We start from the raw sequence: 21,215 nt of genomic DNA on the forward strand, positions 1-21,215 counted from the left end.
GCAACTCCTTCATCCCTTTATCCCTTCATCCCTTTCTCCCGCCGCATCCAACCGTGCCCGAGCCCATCCCCTCGGCATTCCCGGCCCCGCCAGAGCATTCCCGGGGAAAGGATTCCCAGGGACAGCATTCCCACGGAAAGCATTCCCAGGGACAGCATTCCCAGGGACAGCATTCCCAAGGAAAGCATTCCCAGGGAAAGCATTCCCACGGAAAGCATTCCCAGGGACAGTATTCCCAGGGACAGTATTCCCAGGGAAAGAATTCCCAGGGAAAGCATTCCCACGGAAAGTATTCCCAGGGACAGTATTCCCAAGGAAAGCATTCCCAGGGAAAGCATTCCCACGGAAAGTATTCCCAGGGAAAGCATTCCCACGGAAAGCATTCCCACGGAAAGCATTCCCAGGGAAGCGTTTCCAGCTCTTTTCCAAAGGGAAGCGTTTCCAGCTGTTTTCCAAAGGGAAGCGTTTCCAGCTGTTTTCCAAAGGGAAGCGTTTCCAGCTCTTTTCCAGAGGGAGGTGAATCCCCTTTTCCCGGCGGGGTTGGAGCGGGCGGGGCTTTGGGGCTTCCCCTGCCCGGCCCGGCAGAGACCCCGCCCGGGATCGCCCCGGGGCGGGTGGGGCGGGAGAGGGTCCCCTGTGCCCCCAACACTGTCCCCATCACTGTCCCCCTGTCCCCAGCACTGTCCCCCTGTGCCCCCAGCACTGTCCCCGTGTCCCCAACACTGTCCCTGTGTCCCCATCACTGTCCCATCACTGTCCCATCACTGTCCCCCCAACACTGTCCCCGTGTCCCCATCGCTGTCCCCCCAGCACTGTCCCCCTGTGCCCCCAACACTGTCCCCGTGTCCCCCCCATCACTGTCCCCATCACTGTCCCCAACACTGTCCCCCTGTGCCCCCAACACTGTCCCCCTGTCCCCCCATCACTGTCCCTGTGCCCCCATCACTGTCACCCTGTCCCCATCCCTGTCCCCATGTCCCCCCAACACTGTCCCCGTGTCCCCATCCCCTGTCCCCCCCAACACTGTCCCCGTGTCCCCATCCCTGTCCCCCCAGCACTGTCCCCGTGTCCCCAACACTGTCCCCGTGTCCCCATCCCTGTCCCCATCACTGTCCCCCCACCCTCCTCACTGTCCCCCTGTCCCCATCACTGTCCCCATCACTGTCCCCCCCTCAGTGTCCCCATGTCCTCCCATGTCCCCCTGTCCCCCCTCAGTGTCCCCATGTCCTCCCATATCCCCCTGTCCCCCCTCACTGTCCCCCTGTCCGCTCTCACTGTCCCCAAGTCCCCCCATCCCCTCCTCCCCCCTGTCCCCTCCCCCTGTCATGCTCCGGTGGCTCCCCCAGAGCTTTGTCACCCTGTCCCTGTCCCTGTCCCCTCTCCCCGCCCCTCTCCCTGTCCCCTGTCCCCTGTCCCTGTCCCTGTCCCTTCTCCCCTATCCCTTGTCCCCTGTCCCTGTCCCCTGTCCCTATCCCTCTCCCTGTCCCCTGTCCCTGTCCCTTCTCCCCTATCCCTTGTCCCCTGTCCCTGTCCCCTGTCCCTATCCCTCTCCCTGTCCCCTGTCCCTGTCCCTTCTCCCCTATCCCTTGTCCCCTGTCCCTGTCCCCTGTCCCTATCCCTCTCCCTGTCCCCTGTCCCTGTCCCTTCTCCCCTATCCCTTGTCCCCTGTCCCTGTCCCCTGTCCCTATCCCTCTCCCTGTCCCCTGTCCCTGTCCCTTCTCCTCTATCCCTTGTCCCCTGTCCCCTCTCCCTGTCCCTCTCCCCTGTCCCTCTCCCCTGTCCCTGTCCCCTGTCCCTGTCCCCTCTCCCTCTCCCCTGTCCCCTCTCCCGTGTCCCTCTCCCCGTCCCTCTCCCTGTCCCTGTCCCTGTCCCCTCTCCCTCTCCCTGTCCCCTCTCCCTGTCCCCTCTCCCTCTCCCCTCTCCTCCATCCCCTGCCGGTGCCGCGCCCACACCCCAACACTCCCGGGATGCTCCCGGAGCCTCTGGAACAGGAGGATGAAGAGGAGGAGGAGGAGGAGGAGGAGTTGGAGGAGCTCGTGCGACAATTCCCGGTGATTCAGCCCCGGAGCAGCTGCGGGGACACGGGGGGGGGGACACGGGGGGGGATCGTTGTCACCAAAGGGGGGGTCGTTGTCACCAAGGGGGGGGTCGTTGTCACCAAAGGGGGGGTCGTTGTCACCGAGCCGCCTCTGCCGGCGGCTCCCGGAGTTCCCCACATTCCCAAAAATCCCTCGGGGCTCCGCGGCTCCCCCTCCCTCATTCCCGGACTTCCCGCTCTCCTCCCTCCCCGGAGGGGGGAAGATTTTTGGGGGATTTTTTCTTTCTAAATCTGGGCTTTTCCAGAGCTGGAGCAGCCCTGCAGCCAGGAGGGAATGTGGGAAGGTTTGGGAAGGTTTGGGAAGGGAAGGTTTGGGAAGGGAAGGTTTGGGAAGGGAAGGTTTGGGAAGGTTTGGGAAGGTTTGGAAAGGGAAGGGAAGGTTTGGGAAGGGAAGGTTTGGGAAGGGAAGGTTTGGGAAGGGAAGGTTTGGGAAGGGAAGGTTTGGGAAGGGAAGGTTTGGGAAGGGAAGGGAAGGTTTGGGAAGGTTTGGGAAGGTTTGGGAAGGGAAGGGAAGGTTTGGGAAGGGAAGGGAAGGGAAGGGAAGGTTTGGGAAGGTTTGGGAAGGTTTGGGAAGGTTTGGGAAGGTTTGGAAGGTTTGGGAAGGGAAGGGAAGGGAAGGGAAGGGAAGGGAAGGGAAGGGAAGGGAAGGGAAGGGAAGGGAAGGGAAGGGAAGGGAAGGGAAGGGAAGGGAAGGGAAGGGAAGGTTTGGGAAGGGAAGGGAAGGGAAGGTTTGGGAAGGTTTGGGAAGGTTTGGGAAGGTTTGGGAAGGGAAGGGAAGGGAAGGGAAGGGAAGGGAAGGGAAGGGAAGGGAAGGGAAGGGAAGGTAAGGTTTGGGAAGGGAAGGTTTGGGAAGGTTTGGGAAGGGAAGGGAAGGGAAGGGAAGGGAAGGGAAGGGAAGGGAAGGGAAGGGAAGGGAAGGGAAGGGAAGGGAAGGGAAGGGAAGGGAAGGGAAGGGAAGGGAAGGGAAGGGAAGGGAAGGGAAGGGAAGGGAAGGGAAGGGAAGGTTTGGGAAGGGAAGGGAAGGGAAGGGAAGGGAAGGGAAGGGAAGGGAAGGGAAGGGAAGGGAAGGGAAGGGAAGGGAAGGGAAGGGAAGGGAAGGGAAGGGAAGGGAAGGGAAGGGAAGGGAACGTTTGGAATTCACTCCAGGTTTCCCCCTCTCCCAGCAGACACAAATCCCGCTGGAGCAGCAGAATTCCCATCTCCTCTCCTCCTCCCTGGAAGGTGGGATCCCACGGACTTCCCACAGGGAAGGACTCTGGAATGTCCCCGGCTCCAGGACCGGCCAGGAAGAGCTTTGTCGGGAATTCTGGCCCCCCGTTATTCCCTCTCCAACGTCCCCCCGGCCTTGTCCTGTTCCCAAATCCCCGCTTGGGGCCACTGTTGCTCCACGGTTTTCCTTGGAAGCGACGGAGGGGAAAAAAAAAAAACAAACAAAAAACAACCCAAACCAAACAATAAACGGTCCGAGGCAATTCCAGAGGGAAGGAGAATTATTTGGGAAAATCAGCCGGGGCTGGGGACGCTTCCTGAAGGGTTTTCCCGGTTTTCCTCCCGGAGGGAGCCCCCGACTCCCGGGTTCTCCCGCAGGGAGCCGGAGAAATTCCAGCCCTTCCTCCCCTCGGAACGGAGGGATGGCTCCCGGATTTTGTTGGGAAAACCCCAGCAGAGGGTCTGGGCTCTGGAGCCGCCCCTCTGGAAGGGGTTTCCCGGGAGATTTGGGGAGCAGAGGGATGAGGGGTCCCCTCCTCCAGGGAGGCTCCGCTCAGGGAAAAATTCCCCTTTTTTTGGGGGGCAGTTTATGGAATATTCCCGAGGGCCCAGAGGGGCTCCTGCAGCTCATCCGGGAGAAACACGGATTTCCCGAGGCCTTGGAGGACTCGGAGCCACCGGATCCTTCGGGGTGTTCCTCCTGTTCCCCCCGCCCGGCACGGGAATCCCAAGGGAACGGGGTTCTCCTCCTGCCCCATTCCCAGGATCCCACAGTTCCCTCTCCTGCCCCATTCCCGGGATCCCACAGTTCCTTTTCCTGCCCCATTCCCAGGATCCCACAGTTCCCTCTCCTGCCCCATTCCCAGGATCCCACAGTTCCCTCTCCTGCCCCATTCCCAGGATCCCACAGCTCCTCCTCCTGCCCCATTCCCAGGTGTTCCCACAGCTCCTTCTCCTGCCCCATTCCCAGGATCCCACAGTTCCTCCTTCTGCCCCATTCCCAGGATCCCACAGTTCCCTCTCCTGCCCCATTCCCAGGATCCCACAGTTCCCTCTCCTGCCCCATTCCCAGGATCCCACAGTTCCTCCTTCTGCCCCATTCCCAGGATCCCACAGTTCCCTTTCCTGCCCCATTCCCAGGATCCCACAGTTCTTCCTCCTGCCCCATTCCCAGGATCCCACAGTTCTTCCTCCTGCCCCATTCCCAGGATCCCACAGCTCCTCTTCCTGCCCCATTCCCAGGATCCCACAGTTCTTCCTCCTGCCCCATTCCCAGGATCCCACAGCTCCTTCTCCTGCCCCATTCCCAGGATCCCACAGTTCTTCCTCCTGCCCCATTCCCAGGTGTTCCCACGGCTCCTTCTCCTGCCCCATTCCCAGGATCCCACAGTTCCTCCTTCTGCCCCATTCCCAGGATCCCACAGTTCCCTCTCCTGCCCCATTCCCAGGATCCCACAGTTCCTCCTCCTGCCCCATTCCCAGGATCCCACAGCTCCCTCTCCTGCCCCATTCCCAGGATCCCACAGCTCCTTTTCCTGCCCCATTCCCAGGATCCCACAGCTCCTTCTCCTGCCCCATTCCCAAGTGTTCCCAATCCCACAGCTCCTTTTCCTGCCCCATTCCCAGGAGGAACGGGGTGTTCCCTGGGCTCCCGATCCCTCTGTCCCGGGAATGCCCCATTCCCGCCCCATTCCCGCTCCTCCTTTCCCATCCCCCGGAGCCTCCCCGGGCAGGGCCCCATTCCCGCCCCCATTCCCATGGAAACTCGGCCCGACCCGGGCGGAAAGGGCAGGACGGGAGGGACAAAGGAGCCGGAACCCGGGACGAGCCGGGAAAAAACCGGGAGCCGGGAAGGGCTCCCGAACCCCCCGGGATTGCCGGGAATTGTCCCGGGGAACGGAGGGAAAAGCGCCGGGAACGCTCGGGGTGAGGAACGGCGGGAGCAAAACACCCCAGTGGGAATATTTTAGGGAAAACAGGGAATATCGGGATTAAAAAGTGTCCCGGGTTGGGAAGGAGCCGCTTCCAACGCCCGGAAAGGCTCCGGGAAAGCGGGAGAGGGAGTTGGGATAAGTGTGGGATGAGGGAATGGCTTGGAGGAGGAGAGGGGGTTTAGTGGGATGTCGGGATATTGGGAAGAAATCCTTCCCTGGGAAGGGGATGGAGGAGAACTGGGAGCGGGGAAGGGCCCCAAATCCTCCGGGATTGCCGGGAATTGTCCCGGGGAACGGAGGGAAAAGCGCCGGGAACGCTCGGGGTGAGGAACGGCGGGAGCAAAACACCCCAGTGGGAATATTTTGGGGAAAAGATGAGATATTTGGGATGAAAAAGTGTCCCGGGTTGGGAAGGAGCCGCTTCCAACGCCCGGAAAGGCTCCGGGAAAGCGGGAGAGGGAGTTGGGATAAGTGTGGGATGAGGGAATGGCTTGGAGGAGGAGAGGGGGGTTAGTGGGATGTCGGGATATTGGGAAGAAATCCTTCCCCGGGAAGGGTGGGCAGGCCCTGGCCCGGGTTTTTCCATGGATTTGCCATCCCTGGAAGTGTCCCAGGCCGGGCTGGGTGGCACCAAGTCCATGGAATGGTTTAGGGGGGAAAAACCAAGAATATTCCCGGCAGATTTTCAAGGATTTGGGGGGAAAACCTTCCCCATTTCCTTCCTTCCTTCTTTGCTTCCTTCCTCTTCCTTCCTTCTTTTCTCCTTTCCAAGGAATATCAGGGGATAGAAATCAATGGATGGAAATCAATGGATAAAATCTGTGGATAAAAATGGACATTTCCTCTTATTTTGATGCCAGTTTCATTTTTTTTTTCCAGCATTCTCCCGTTTTTACCCCTCCCCTCCCATTCCCAACATTCCCAAACGAAACCCTCTCCCATTTTTTCCCTCTCCCAGCATTCCCAGCATTCCCAGACTAAACCCTCTCCCATTTTTACCCCTCCCCTCCAATTCCCAACACTCCCAGACTAAACCCTCTCCCATTTTTTCCCTCTCCCAGCATTCCCAGCATTCCCAGACTAAACCCTCTCCCGTTTTTATCCCTCCCCTCCATTCCCAGCATTCCCAAACTAAACCCTCTCCCAGTTTTTCCCTCTCCCAGCATTCCCAGATTAAACCCTCTCCCATTTTTATCTCTTCCCTCCATTCCCAGCATTCCCAAACTAGATCCTGTCCCGTTTTTACCCCTCCCCTCCCATTCCCAGCATTCCCAGACTAAACCCTCTCCCGTTTTTATCCCTCCCCTCCATTCCCAGCATTCCCAAACTAAACCCTCTCCCGTTTTTCTCCCTCCCTCCTCCATTCCCAGCATTCCCAGACTAAACCCTCTCCCATTTTTTCCCCTCTCCCAGCATTCCCAGATTAAACCCTCTCCCGTTTTTATCCCTCCCCTCCCATTCCCAGCATTCCCAGACTAAACCCTCTCCCATTTTTTCCCTCTCCCAGCGTTCCCAGACTAAACCCTCTCCCATTTTCCTCCCTCCCGAGGCTGCTCAGCCTCCCCCCTCCATTCCCAGCATTCCCAGGCTAAATCCTCTCCCGTTTTTCTCCCTCCCCCCTCCATTCCCAGCATTCCCAAACTAAATCCTGTCCCGTTTTTATCCCTCCCCTCCCATTCCCAGCGTTCCCAGTCTAATCTCTCTCCCCTTTTTTTATCCCTCCCTCCCGAGGATGCTCTGGGAGCCTCCCCCCCTCATTCCCAGCAATCCCAGACTAAATCCCTCTCTTCCCCAGCATTCCCAGCGTTCCAAAACTAATCCCTCTCTGGTTTTTATCCCTCCCTCCCTCCCGAGGATGCTCCAGGAGCCTCCCCAGCATTCCCAGCATTCCCAGACTAAATCCCCTCCCGTTTTTATCCCTCCCTCCCGAGGATGCTGAGCTTCCCTCCTCCATTCCCAGCATTCCCAGCGTTCCCAGACTAATCCCTCTCCCTTTTTTATCCCTCCCTCCCTCCCGAGGATGCTCCAGGAGCCTCCCCCAGCATTCCCAGACTAAATCCCTCTCCCATTTCCCTCCTTCCCGAGGATGCTCCAGGAGCCTCCTCAGCATTCCCAGTGTTCCCAGACTAATCCCTCTCCCGTTTCCCTCCCTCCTGAGGATGCTCCAGGAGCCTCCCCCCCCATTCCCAGCATTCCCAGACTAAATCCCTCTCCCGTTTCCCGTCTCCGGGCGCTGCTGCCACTCCAGGATTTCGCTCTTCCCTGGGAGAAGGATGCAGCTCAGGGATGTGATGCACAGGGATACAGGGATGCAGGCTCAGGGATGGGATGCAGGCTCAGGGATGGGATGCAGGCTCAGGGATGGGATGCAGGCTCAGGGATACAGGGATGGGATGCAGGCACAGGGATGTGATGCACAGGGATACAGGGATGTGATAAAGGCACAGGGATACAGGGATGCAGGCTCAGGGATACAGGGATGTGATACAGGCACAGGGATACAGGGATGCAGCTCAGGGATACAGGGATGCAGGCTCAGGGATGGGATGCTGGCTCAGGGAATGGATGCAGGCACAGGGATACAGGGATGGGATGCAGGCACAGGGATACAGGGATGGGATGCTCAGGGATACAGGGATGGGATGCAGGCACAGGGATGTGATGCAGGCACAGGGATGTGATGCAGGCTCAGGGATACAGGGATGTGATACCAACACAGGGATACAGGGATGCAGGCACAGGGATACAGGGATGGGATGCAGGCACGGGGATGGGATGCAGGCTCAGGGATACAGGGACGAGATGCTGGCACAGGGATGCAGGAATGCAGGCACAGGGATACAGGGATGCAGGCACAGGGATACAGGGATGGGATGCTGGCTCAGGGAATGGATGCAGGCACAGGGATACAGGGACGAGATGCTGGCTCAGGGAATGGATGCAGGCACAGGGATACAGGGACGAGATGCTGGCACAGGGATGTGATGCAGGCACAGGGATACAGGGATGCAGGCACAGGGATACAGGGATGCAGGCACAGGGATGTGATGCAGGCACAGGGATGTGATGCCGGCACAGGGATGGGATGCCGGCACAGGGATGCAGGCACAGGGATGCAGGGATGGGATGCAGGCACAGGGATGTGATGCCGGCACAGGGATGGGATGCAGGCACAGGGATGCAGGCACAGGGATGCAGGCACAGGGATGCAGGGATGGGATGCAGGCACAGGGATGTGATGCCGGCACAGGGATGGGATGCAGGCACAGGGATGTAGGCACAGGGATGCAGGCACAGGGATGCAGGCACAGGGATGCAGGGATGGGATGCAGGCACAGGGATGTGATGCAGGCACAGGGATGGGATGCAGGCACAGGGATGGGATGCAGGCACAGGGATGTGATCCCGGCACAGGGATGTGATCCCAGCTCAGGGATACAGGGATGGGATGGAGGCACAGGGATACAGGCTCAGGGAATGGATCCCGGCACAGGGATGTGCTCCCAGCTCAGGGATGCAGGCGCCGCATCCAGGTTTTCGCTGCACCCCTGCCAGCCCGTGGCTGATTCCCGGGATTATCCCGGCGGGAGGGGGGGTCGGAGGGACCCCCGGGAGGGGGGTGTTTTTGTGATTCCCGGGATTATCCCGGCGGGAGGGGGGGTCAGAGGGACCCCCGGGGGGGGTTTTTGTGCCGGAGCCGCCGCTGGGCTCCCGGTGAGGTCTCTGTGGCGCAATGGACGAGCGCGCTGGACTTCTAATCCAGAGGTTCCGGGTTCGAGTCCCGGCAGAGATGAGCTCCAGGCAGGTGGCCCTTTTCTTTTGCCGCCCATTCCCGAAGGATTCCCGAAGGATTCCATGGAGAGACGCTCCCGGTGGGAAAATAATGGATTTTCACGGCAGGAGGGCTTTGTGCTTCCCCTTTTCCGGGAGAAACCAGAGGGAGGGAAGGGATTCAGGACCTTTTTCCAGGAGAATCCAGAGGGAGGGAAGGGATTCAGGACCTTTTTCCAGGAGGATCCAGAGGGAGGGAAGGGGTTCAGGATCTTCCTCCAGGAGAATCCAGAGGGAGGGAAGGGATTCAGGACCTTTTTCTAGGAGGATCCAGAGGGAGGGAAGGGGGTCAGGACATTCCTCCAGGAATTTTCCAGCAGGATCCAGGGGGAGGGAAGGGGTTCAGGACCTTCTTCCTGGAGGATCCAGGGGGAGGGAAGGGGTCCAGGATCTTCTCCCAGGAGTTTTCCAGGAGGATCCAGAGGGAGGGAAGGGGGTCAGGATCTTCTCCCAGGAGAATCCAGGGGGCAGGGAAGGGATCCAGGACCTTCTCCCAGGAGAATCCAGGAGGATCCAGGGGGAGGGAAGGGGTTCAGGACCTTCTCCCAGGAGTTTTCCAGGAGGATCCAGAGGGAGGGAAGGGGTTCAGGACCATCCTCCAGGAGTTTTCCAGGAGGATCCAGAGGGAGGGAAGGGATTCAGGACCTTTTTCTAGGAGGATCCAGAGGGAGGGAAGGGGGTCAGGACATTCCTCCAGGAATTTTCCAGCAGGATCCAGGGGGAGGGAAGGGGTTCAGGACCTTCTTCCTGGAGGATCCAGGGGGAGGGAAGGGGTCCAGGATCTTCTCCCAGGAGTTTTCCAGGAGGATCCAGAGGGAGGGAAGGGGGTCAGGATCTTCTCCCAGGAGAATCCAGGGGGCAGGGAAGGGATCCAGGACCTTCTCCCAGGAGAATCCAGGAGGATCCAGGGGGAGGGAAGGGGTTCAGGACCTTCTTCCAGGAGTTTTCCAGGAGGATCCAGGGGGAGGGAAGGGATCCAGGACCTTCTTCCAGGAGTTTTCCAGGAAGGTCCCAACAGGGACGTTCTGGGGGGGAAATGGGACCCCCGGAGCAGCTCCGGGAGGGGCAGGCTGGGAAATTCCTGGAAAATCCGGGGGGATCACAGGGGCTGGAGCAGCCACAGGGGCTGGAACATCCACAGGGTCTGGGACAGGCTCTGGAGCATCCACAGGGTCTGGAACAGGGTCTGGAACATCCACAGCCTCTGGAACATCCACAGCCTCTGGAACAGGCTCTGGAGCATCCACAGCCTCTGGAATATCCATGGGATTTGGAACAGGGACTGGAACATCCACGGACTCTGGAACAGGCTCTGGAACATCCACAGGGTCTGGAATATCCATGGGATTTGGAACAGGCTCTGGAACATCCATAGGCTTTGGAATAGGGTCTGGAATATCCACAGGGTCTGGAGCATCCACAGGGTCTGGAACAGGCTCTGGAACATCCACAGGCTCTGGAATATCCGTGGGATTTGGAACAGGCTCTGGAGCATCCACAGGGTCTGGAACAGGGTCTGGAACATCCCCAGGCTCTGGAACATCCCCAGGCTCTGGAACATCCACAGGGTCTGGAATATCCACAGGCTTTGGAATAGGGTCTGGAACATCCACAGGGTCTGGAATATCCACAGGGTCTGGGACAGGCTCTGGAACATCCCCAGGGTCTGGAATAGGGTCTGGAACATCCACAGCCTCTGGAACAGGCTCTGGAGCATCCCCAGGGTCTGGAATATCCATGGGATTTGGAACAGGCTCTGGAACATCCCCAGGCTCTGGAACATCCCCAGGCTCTGGAAGATCCACAGGGTCTGGAACGTCCACAGGGTCTGGAACATCCATGGGATTTGGAACAGGATCTGGAGCATCCACAGGGTCTGGAACAGGGTCTGGAAGATCCACAGGCTCTGGAATATCCACAGGGTCTGGAATATCCACAGGGTCTGGAATATCCATGGGATTTGGAACAGGATCTGGAACATCCACAGGGTCTGGAACAGGGTCTGGAGCATCCACAGGGTCTGGAATATCCGTGGGATTTGGAGCAGGCTCTGGAATATCCGTGGGATTTGGAGCAGGCTCTGGAATATCCGTGGGATTTGGAGCAGGCTCTGGAGCCTCCCCAGTTTTTCGGGAATCGCCCCCCCCCCGTTCCCCTTTCCCAGGGCCCCGCCGGGCTCGGGACGAAGGGCGGGAAAACCGGGAACAAATCCCACAAAACCGGGAGGGGCACGGAAAACATTCCCCCCCTTGTGCCGGGGGGGGGGGGCCGAGTCCTGTCCATGGGCCGGCGCCGGAATGGCGGGAATTCCCGGGAAAATAAAACCTGCCCGCGCCGGCTCGGAGTGTCCGATGTGGGGGTGGGAATGGTGGGGGTAAAATCCCCAAAAAAATGCGATGTTTGGATATAAAATGTGATATTTGGGTGGGAAAATCCGATATTTGGGTGGGAAAATCCGATATTTGGGTGGAAAATGTGATATTTGGGTGGGAAAATCTGATATTTGGGTGGAAAAATCTGATATTTGGGTAGAAAATCCAATATTTGTATATGAACACTTGGATATAAAATTTAAAAATCCAATATTTGGGTAGAAAATTCAATATTTGGATATGAATGATTGGATATAAAATTAAAAAATCCAGTATTTGGGTTGAAAATCCAATAATTGGGTGGAAAATCCGATATTTGGATATGAATGTTTGGATATAAAATTAAAAAATCCAATAATTGGGTAGAAAATCCGATATTTGGGCTGAAAATCCAATTTTTCAGTGGAAAAATCCAATATTTGGGTAGAAAATCCAATATTTGGGGAGAAAAATCCGATTTTTGGGTAGAAAAATCCAATATTTGGGTGGAAAAATCTGATATTTGGGTGGAAAATCCAATATTTGGATATGAACATTTGGATATAAAATTAAAAAATCCAATATTTGGGTGGAAAATCCGATATTTGGGTGGAAAAAATCCGATATTTGGGTGGAAAAATCTGATTTTTGGGTGGAAAATCTGATATTTGGGTGGAAAATCCAATATTTGGATATGAACATTTGGATATAAAATTAAAAAATCCAATATTTGGGTGGAAAATCCAATATTTGGGTGGAAAATCTGATATTTGGGTGGAAAAATCTGATTTTTGGGTGGAAAATCTGATATTTGGGTGGAAAATCCAATATTTGGATATGAACATTTGGATATAAAATTAAAAAATCCAATATTTGGGTGGAAAATCCAATATTTGGGTGGAAAATCTGATATTTGGGTGGAAAAATCTGATTTTTGGGTGGAAAAATCCGATTTTTGGGTAGAAAAATCCAATTTTTGGGTGGAAAAATCTGATATTTGGGTGGAAAATCCAATATTTGGATATGAATGATTGGATATAAAATTTAAAAATCCAATATTTGGGTAGAAAATCCAATAATTGGGTGGAAAAAATCCGATTTTTGGGTAGAAAATCTGATATTTGGGTGGAAAAATCCAATTTTTGGGTAGAAAAATCCCCTATTTGGGTAGAAAAATCTGATTTTTGGGTGGAAAAATCTGATTTTTGGGTGGAAAATCCGATATTTGGGTTGAAAATCCAATAATTGGGTAGAAAATCTGATATTTGGGTGGAAAATCCAATATTTGGGTAGAAAATCTGATATTTGGGTGGAAAAATCTGATATTTGGGTGGAAAAATCCAATATTTAGATATGAACATTTGGATAAAAAATAAAAAAAAATCCAATATTTGGATATGAACGTTTGGATATAAAATTAAAAAATCCAATATTTGGTGGAAAATCCGATATTTGGTGGGAAAAATCCGATTTTTGGGTAGAAAAATCCAATATTTGGGTGGGAAAATCTGATTTTTGGGTGGAAAATCTGATATTTGGGTGGAAAAATCCAATATTTGGGTGGAAAATCCAATATTTGGATATGAACATTTCGATATAAAATTAAAAAATCCAATATTTGGGTAGAAAATCCAATATTTGGGTTGAAAATCCAGTAACTGGGTGGAAAATCCAATATTTGGGTAGAAAAAATCCGATATTTGGGTGGAAAAATCCAATTTTTGGGTGGAAAAATCTGATTTTTGGGTGGAAAAATCCAATTTTGGGGTAGAAAAATCCGATTTTTGGGTAGAAAATCCAATATTTGGGTGGAAAAATCCGATATTTGGGTAGAAAAATCCGATATTTGGGTGGAAAAATCCGATTTTTGGGTGGAAAAATCCGATATTTGGGTGGAAAAATCCAATTTTTGGGTGGAAAAATCTGATTTTTGGGTGGAAAAATCCAATTTTGGGGTAGAAAAATCCGATTTTTGGGTAGAAAAATCCAATTTTTGGGTGGAAAAATCTGATTTTTGGGTGGAAAAATCCAATTTTGGGGTAGAAAAATCCGATTTTTGGGTGGAAAAATCCAATTTTGGGCAGAAAAATCCGATTTTTGGGTGGAAAAATCCGATTTTTGGGTAGAAAATCCAATATTTGGGTGGAAAAATCCGATATTTGGGCAGAAAAATCCGATTTTTGGGTGGAAAAATCCGATATTTGGGTGGAAAAATCCGATTTTTGGGTAGAAAAATCCGATTTTTGGGTGGAAAAATCCAATTTTGGGCAGAAAAATCCGATATTTGGGTGGAAAAATCCAATATTTGGGTGGAAAAATCTGATTTTTGGGTGGAAAAATCCAATATTTGGGTGGAAAATCCAATATTTGGATATGAACATTTGGATATAAAATTTAAAAATCCAGTATTTGGGTAGAAAATCCGATTTTTGGGCAGAAAAATCCGATTTTTGGGTGGAAAAATCCAATTTTGGGGTAGAAAATCCAATATTTGGATATGAACGTTGGGATCTAAAATTAAGACATCCCGTTTTTTGGGAACAATCCCGGCCCATCCCGGCTCTTCGGGTGTCTCCAGTCGCCGCGGGGCCGAGAATTCCGCGTGGGCTGCTGGAATTCCCGAGGGAACAAAGGCCCTTTGTCCCGGAATTCCGACCCCGTTCCGGGCTCCTCCCGTCGGATCCGAAGGGATCCCGAAGGATTCCCGGGGTTCCCTCGGAGCTGAGGGGATTCCTGGATGTTCCCGATCCCGGGAATGTCCCGGTTGGGGTGAGAGGTGAGGAGGATCCCGAGGGAATCCGGGGAATTTGAGGACGGAAAAGGGCGGGAATGGCTCGTTCCGGGGGCTTTTTTGGGGGTTTTAGGGCGGGATTTGGTGGGAAAAGGGGTTGGATCCCAAATCCCGGAGTTCCCGAGCTTGGAATGGTGATGGCAGTGGGAATATCCATCCTGGAATTCCGGGGGTGGAGCTTCGGGATGGGGCGGGAGGAGATTCCTGAATCCCTGGGTTTGGGATTCAGCTCCAGGGGTTTGGGATTCAGCTCCAGGAATTTGGGATCCCAATCCCAGGAACTTGGGATTCAGCCCCAGGATTTGGGATTCAGCCCCTGGAATTTGGGATTCAGCCCCTGGGATATTTGGGATTCAGCCCCTGGGATATTTGGGATTCAGTTCCCCAAGATTTGTGATTCAGCTCCAGGGATTTGGGATTCAGACCCTGGGATTTGGGATTCAGCCCCAGGGGTTTGGGATTCAGCCCCCAGGAATCTGGGATTCAGTTCCCTAGGATTTGGGATTCAGCCCCTGGAATTTGGGATTCAGCCCCTGGGATATTTGGGATTCAACTCCAGGTGTTTGGGATTCAGTCCCTGGGATTTGGGATCCCAATCCCAGGAATTTAGGATTCAGCCCCAGGGGTTTGGGATTCAGCCCCTGGGATTTGGGATTCAGCCCCAGGATTTGGGATTCACACCCCAGGATTTGGGATTCAGCCCCCAGGATTTGGAATTCAGCCCTTGGGATTTGGGATTCAGCCCCTGGGATTTGGGATCTCAATCCCAGGAACTTGGGGTTCAGCCCCAGGATCTGGGATTCAACCCCTGGAATTTGGGATTCAGCCCCTGGGATTTGGGATCCCAATCCCAGGAGTTTGGGATTCAGCCCCAGGATTTGGGATTCTGTCCCAGGAATCTGGGATTCAGTTCCCCAAGATTTGGGATTCAGCCCCTGGGATTTGGGATTCGGCCCCTGGGAAAACAGGGAAACAGGGAAACAAGGAAAACAGGGAACAGGAAAACAGGGAAAAGAGGGAACAGGAAAACAGGGAAAAGAGGGAACAGGGAAACAAGGAAAATAGGGAAGAGGGAAACAGGGAAAAGAGGGAAAACGGGGAAATAGGGAAAGAGGGAACAGGGAAAGCAGGGAACAGGGCAAGCAGGGAGCGGGATCCCGGGAATTGTCCCCTCCCGGCCCTTCCCGAATCCCGCGCAAAGGTCCCGTCCCGCCCTGCTGGTCAAACAAACACATTCCCGGCGGGATAAATCCCGGGGAATATCGGGAGCCGGGGCGGGGGGGGGACTCCAGGGGGTGGAAATCGGGGATTTTCCCGGTTTTTTTTTTCTCCAGGGGGTGGAAATCTGGGATATTCCCGGTTTTTTTTTTCTCCAGGGGGTGGAAATCGAGGATTTTCCCGGTTTTTTTTTTTTCTCCGGGACCCCTCCAGGATTTCCTGGAGTTTTTCCAGGCTCGCGGAGATTCCCGGGAGGTGGGAATTGGGGCCCCGCCCCCTTTCCCGCAGGTGCCTCTGGAGCGGGATCGGGAAATTCCAGCCGGGATCGGCTCGTTCCGGGGGGGGGGGGAGTTTTCCCAGGAAATGAAATCCCGCCGGGATCCGGGATTGTCCGAGGTGTGTGATCCCCCTGGAGCCGGGAAAAGGTGGGAATGGGGGTCCCAATCCCAGGGATTCAGGATTCAGCCCCCGGAACTTGGGATTCAGCCCCAGGGATTTGGGATTCAGCCCCTGGGATATTTGGGATTCAGCTCTAGGGATTTGGGATTCAACCCTTGGGATTTGGGATTCAGCCCCTGGGATATTTGGGATTCAGCCCCAGGGGTTTGGGATTCAGCTCCAGGGGTTTGGGATTCAGCTCCAGGGGTTTGGGATTCAGCTCCAGGGGTTTGGGATTCAAGCCCCAGGATTTGGGATTCAGCCTCTGGGATTTGGGATTCAACCCTTGGGATTTGGGATTCAGCTCCAGGGATTTGGGATTCAGCCCCAGGGATTTGGAATTCAGCCCCAGGAACTTGGGATTCAGCCTCTGGGATATTTGGGATTCAGCCCCCTGGGATATTTGGGATTCAGCCCCTGGGATATTTGGGATTCAGCTCCAGGAACTTGGGATTCAGCCCCTGGGATATTTGGGATTCAGCCTCTGGGATTTGGGATTCAGCCCCAGGGATTTGGAATTCAGCCCCAGGAACTTGGGATTCAGCCTCTGGGATATTTGGGATTCAGCTCCAGGGGTTTGGGATTCAGCTCCAGGAACTTGGGATTCAGCCCCTGGGATTTGGGATTCAGCCCCAGGATTTGGGATTCAGCCCCAGGAACTTGGGATTCAGCCCCTGGGATATTTGGGATTCAGCCCCAGGAGTTTGGGATTCAGCCCTTGGGATTTGGGATTCAACCCCAGGATTTGGGATTCAGCTCCAGGGATTTGGGATTCAGCCCCAGGGATTTGGAATTCAGCCCTTGGGATTTGGGATTCAGCCTCTGGGATATTTGGGATTCAGCTCCAGGGGTTTGGGATTCAGCTCCAGGAACTTGGGATTCAGCCCCTGGGATATTTGGGATTCAGCCCCCTGGGATATTTGGGATTCAGCCCCAGGATTTGGGATTCAACCCCTGGGATTTGGGATTCAGCCCCAGGAACTTGGGATTCAGCCCCTGGGATTTGGGATTCAGCCCCAGGGGTTTGGGATTCAAGCCCCAGGATTTGGGATTCAGCTCCAGGAGTTTGGGATTCAGCTCCAGGAACTTGGGATTCAGCCCCTGGGATATTTGGGATTCAGCTCCCAGGATTTGGGATTCAGCTCCAGGGATTTGGGATTCAGCCCCTGGGATATTTGGGATTCAGCCCCTGGGATATTTGGGATTCAGCCCTTGCAATTTGGGATTCAGCCCCTGGGATATTTGGGATTCAGCCCCAGGATTTGGGATTCAGCCTTTGGAATTCGGGATTCAGCTCCAGGGATTTGGGATTCAGCCCCAGAGTTTGGGATTCAGCCCTTGGGATTTGGGATTCAGCTCCAGGAGTTTGGGATTCAGCCCTTGGGATTTGGGATTCAGCTCCAGGAATTTGGGATTCAGCCTCTGGGATTTGGAATTCAGCCCTTGGGATTTGGGATTCAGCCCTTGGGATATTTGGGATTCAGCCCCAGAGTTTGGAATTCAGCTCCAGGATTTGGGATTCAGCCTCTGGGATTTGGGATTCAGCCCCAGGGATTTGGGATTCAGCTCCAGCGGGCTGGAAAAGTGGGAATACTCCAGGCAGGAAGGAATTCCCACCTTTGGAGTTGGGAAACTCCAGGCACGGAATTCCACCTCCTCCCCCCGGCTCCTCCCTAAATCCCACGGGAAGCAAACCCCGGGAGTCGGGAAGGGGCCGTTTGACCCCCCCGGGCTCTCCCTGATCCCTAAAAACCGCTGGAGAAGGGAATGGGGGGGTGAGGGGGGGGGGGGAAAAGGGGGAGCGGGGCCGGATTTGGGGGCTCCCTCGGGAATGGGAGCGACATTCCCGGCCCCGGGATCGGCGGGAAAAGGGTTAACGGGGAAAAGGAGCCGAGCGGTTCCTGGTTTGTTTGGAATGTGGGAGAGGAGGAGGAGGAGGAAGGAGGGAGGGAGAGGGGGCGGGTCAGGGGTGGGACCCCGAAAATTGGGAATTGAGGGGGCTGGGACCCTGAAAATTGGGAATTGAGGGGCTGGGACTCTGAAAATTGGGAATTGAGGGGCTGGGACCCCGAAAATTGGGAATTGAGGGGGCTGGGACCCCGGGAATGGGGAATTGAGGGGCTGGGACCCTGAAAATTGGGAATTGAGGGGTTGGCACTCCGGGAATGGGGAATTGCAGGGTTGGAACACCCCGGGAATGGGGAATTGAGGGGCTGGGACCCTGAAAATTGGGAATTGAGGGGCTGGGACCCTGGGAGTTGGGAATTGAGGGGCTGGGACCCCGGGAATGGGGAATTGCAGGGCTGGAACACCCCGGGAATGGGGAATTGAGGGGCTGGAACACCCCGGGAATTAGGAATTGAGGGGCTGGGACCCTGAAAATTGGGAATTGAGGGGCTGGGACTCCGGGAATGGGGAATTGAGGGGCTGGAACACCCCGGGAATGGGGAATTGAGGGGCTGGGACCCTGAAAATTGGGAATTGAGGGGCTGGGACCCTGAAAATTGGGAATTGAGGGGGCTGGGAGCCCGGGAAGAAGGAGGAGGAGGAAGAGGAGGAGGAGCAGCTCCGTCCTTCCTCCTCCTCCAGAGCCCTGGGAATTCCCGGCGGGTCCAAAGTGCCGCCGGAGCTCCCGGGAATTCCAGGATGGGCACGTGGTGACCCCCGGATCCCACCGGGATCCTAACCCTCGGGAGAAGGGATTCCCACCCTCCCAGGATCCCACAGGATCGGGATTTGGGGGAGCTGCTCCAGGATCGGGATTTGGGGGAGCTGCTCCAGGATCGGGATTTGGGGGAGCTGTTCCAGGATCGGGATTTGGGGGAACAGCTCCAGGATCGTGATTTGGGGGAGCTATTCCCATGGGATTGGGATTTGGGGGAGCTGCTCCAGGATCGGGATTTGGGGGAGCTGCTCCAGGATCGGGATTTGGGGGAGCTGCTCCCAAGGGATCAGGATTTGGGGGAGCTGCTCCCACAGGATCGGGATTTGGGGGAGCTGCTCCAGGATCGGGATTTGGGGAGCTGCTCCCACAGGATCGGGATCAGGGTTTGGGAAGAGCTGCTCCCACGGGATCAGGATTTGGGGGATCTGCTCCAGGATCAGGATTTGGGGGGAGCCGCTCCGGGATCCCGCCCCTTTCCCTCCCATCTCCCGGCTCCGCTCGGATTCCCACCCCTAAATTCCCACCTGGGAAGCTCCCGGGCATCCCATTTTTTTTTCCCTGGCACCTGGATGAGCCCGGGAATCCCTAAATCCCCGGGGGATTCGCGGTTTTTTTGGGAAGAGCCCGTGGTTTTTTTTCGCCCCGGGGCGACGGCTCCTCGTTTATTCCCGATCCCGAATTTCCGATCCCGGGTTTGTGGCCGATCCCGGGCAGATCCAAGGGAAGATCCACGAAGGAAAAACGGGGTTTTTTTTTTTTTTTTAATCAGCTGACCGGGCTGGGAACGGAAAAACAGGAAAAGGACTGAGCTCATCCCGCTCATCCCGCTCGTCCCGCTCGTCCCAGTCCCTCCCAGTCCCTCCCAGTCCCTCCCAGTCCCTCCCAGTCCCCAGCGGGGTGAGTCCAGTCCGGGCCAGGGGAGGAGGTGCCAGCCCGGGAATGGGGTCGGGATTTGGGGATTGTGGGGTTTTGGAGGGACGGGATGGGGCGCGGGGATCCCGGGAATCCGCCGGGAACAGGGAAAGGAAGGGGGGATGTCGGGATTTTGGGAGGGATGTTGGGATTTTGGGAGGGGTGTCGGGATTTTGGGAGGGGTGTCGGGATTTTGGGAGGGATGTTGGGATTTTGGGAGGGGTGTCGGGATTTTGGGAGGGATGTTGGGATTTTGGGAGGGGTGTCGGGATCCCGGGAGGGCTGTTGGGATGCTCGGGGGGTGTCGGGATTTTGGGAGGGATGCTGGGATTTTGGGAGGGATGTTGGGATACTCGGGAGGTATCGGGATTTTGGGAGGGGTGTCGGGATTTTGGGAGGGATGCTGGGATTTTGGGAGGGGTGTCGGGATCCCGGGAGGGTTGTTGGGATGTTCAGGGGGTGTCGGGATTTTGGGAGAGGTGTCGGGATCCTGAGAGGGCTGTTGGGATGCTCGAGGGCTGTCGGGATTGTCTGGGGGTGTTGGGATTTTGGGAGGGGTGTTGGGATTTTGGGAGGGATGTTGGGATTTTGGGAGGGGTGTCGGGATTTTGGGAGAGGTGTCAGGATTTTGGGAGGGATGTCGGGATTTTGGGAGAGTTGTCGGGAATCTCGGGGCTTTCCCCAGACTCGTGTGGCCTTTTTGGGGGCGGGGAGGGCGGGGCATGGCCGGGCTGAACCCCCCAGGTCCCACCCCAGTTCCCATCCCAAAAACCCCCCACATCCCACCCCAAACTCCCCCAAATCCCACCCAAGTTCCCATCCCAAAAACCCCCAAATCCCACCCAAGTTCCCATCCCAAACTCCCCCAAATCCCACCCCAGTTCCCATCCCAAAAACCCCCCACATCCCACCCCACTTCCCATCCCAAATCCCATCCCAGATCCCATCCCAAAAACCCCCCACATCCCACCCCAATCTCCCCCAAATCCCACCCCAGATCCCATCCCAAAAACCCCCACATCCCACCCCAATTCCCACCCCAAATCCCTCCACATCCCACCCCAAACTCCCCCAAATCCCACCCCACTTCCCATCCCAAATCCCATCCCAGATCCCATCCCAAATCCCACCACATCCCACGCCAACCCCCCCCAAATTCCACCCCGGGTTCCATCCCAAAACCCCCCGGATTCCACCCCAGGTTCCATCCCAAATCCCATCCCAGATCCCATCCCAAATCCCACCACATCCCACCCCAAACCCCCCCAAATTCCACCCCAGGTTCCACCCCAAACCCCCCCAAAATCCCACCCCAGCTTCCATCCCAAAAAACCCGCAGATCCCATCCCAGTTCCCACCCCAAAACCCCCCAGATTCCATCCCGGATCCCATCCCAAACCCCCCCCAAAATGCCACCCCAGATTCCATCCCAAAAAACCCGCAGATCCCATCCCAGTTCCCACGACATCCCACTCCAGTTCCCATCCCAAAACCCCCCCCAAACCCCCTCAAACCCCTCCAACCCCCCCCTCCGCGGGCTCTTCCCGCAGCCCCCGGCCCGGAACATTCCATGGACGTTCCCGAAATCCCGGATTCCCCCCCGGGGGGGGGATTCCCGCTGCGGAGGCGCCGCTGCGTGTCCGTCCTGGAGCCCGGCAGGGGCTGGGAGGAGGAGGAGGAGGAGGAGGAGGAGGAAGGAGGGGCATTCCCGGGGGTCTCCCTGCGCAGGGCCGGGCCCCCCCGGGCCCCCCCGGATCCGTTCCGGAGG

At 55.8% G+C, this 21,215-nt stretch overlaps 1 protein-coding gene, 1 long non-coding RNA gene and 1 other non-coding gene across 3 annotated transcripts; all 3 read left to right on the forward strand.

Annotated features, from left to right (window-relative positions):
* The first annotated feature begins 8,960 nt into the window (after nucleotides 1-8,960).
* Nucleotides 8,961-9,034, forward strand: TRNAR-UCU (transfer RNA arginine (anticodon UCU)). Its single transcript has one exon. It is a non-coding gene; the product is annotated as a tRNA-Arg (tRNA).
* A 1,163-nt stretch (nucleotides 9,035-10,197) lies between these two features.
* On the forward strand, nucleotides 10,198-11,394 carry LOC127465790 (putative per-hexamer repeat protein 5). Its single transcript, XM_051776317.1, has one exon. The coding sequence runs from the start codon at nucleotides 10,336-10,338 to the stop codon at nucleotides 11,392-11,394; it is 1,059 nt and encodes a 352-aa protein (XP_051632277.1). The 5' UTR covers nucleotides 10,198-10,335.
* A 4,234-nt stretch (nucleotides 11,395-15,628) lies between these two features.
* LOC127465788 (uncharacterized) lies at nucleotides 15,629-21,090 on the forward strand. The gene is made up of 3 exons (XR_007902404.1): nucleotides 15,629-15,857; nucleotides 19,305-19,432; nucleotides 20,998-21,090. It is a non-coding gene; the product is annotated as an uncharacterized LOC127465788 (long non-coding RNA).
* Nucleotides 21,091-21,215: the final 125 nt, after the last annotated feature.

The sequence above is a fragment of the Manacus candei genome, unplaced genomic scaffold, assembly GCF_025592945.1.
Source record: "Manacus candei isolate 608988 ecotype Guabito, Panama unplaced genomic scaffold, ASM2559294v1 h1tg000491l, whole genome shotgun sequence".
In the NCBI taxonomy this organism is placed as follows: Eukaryota; Metazoa; Chordata; class Aves; order Passeriformes; family Pipridae; genus Manacus; species Manacus candei.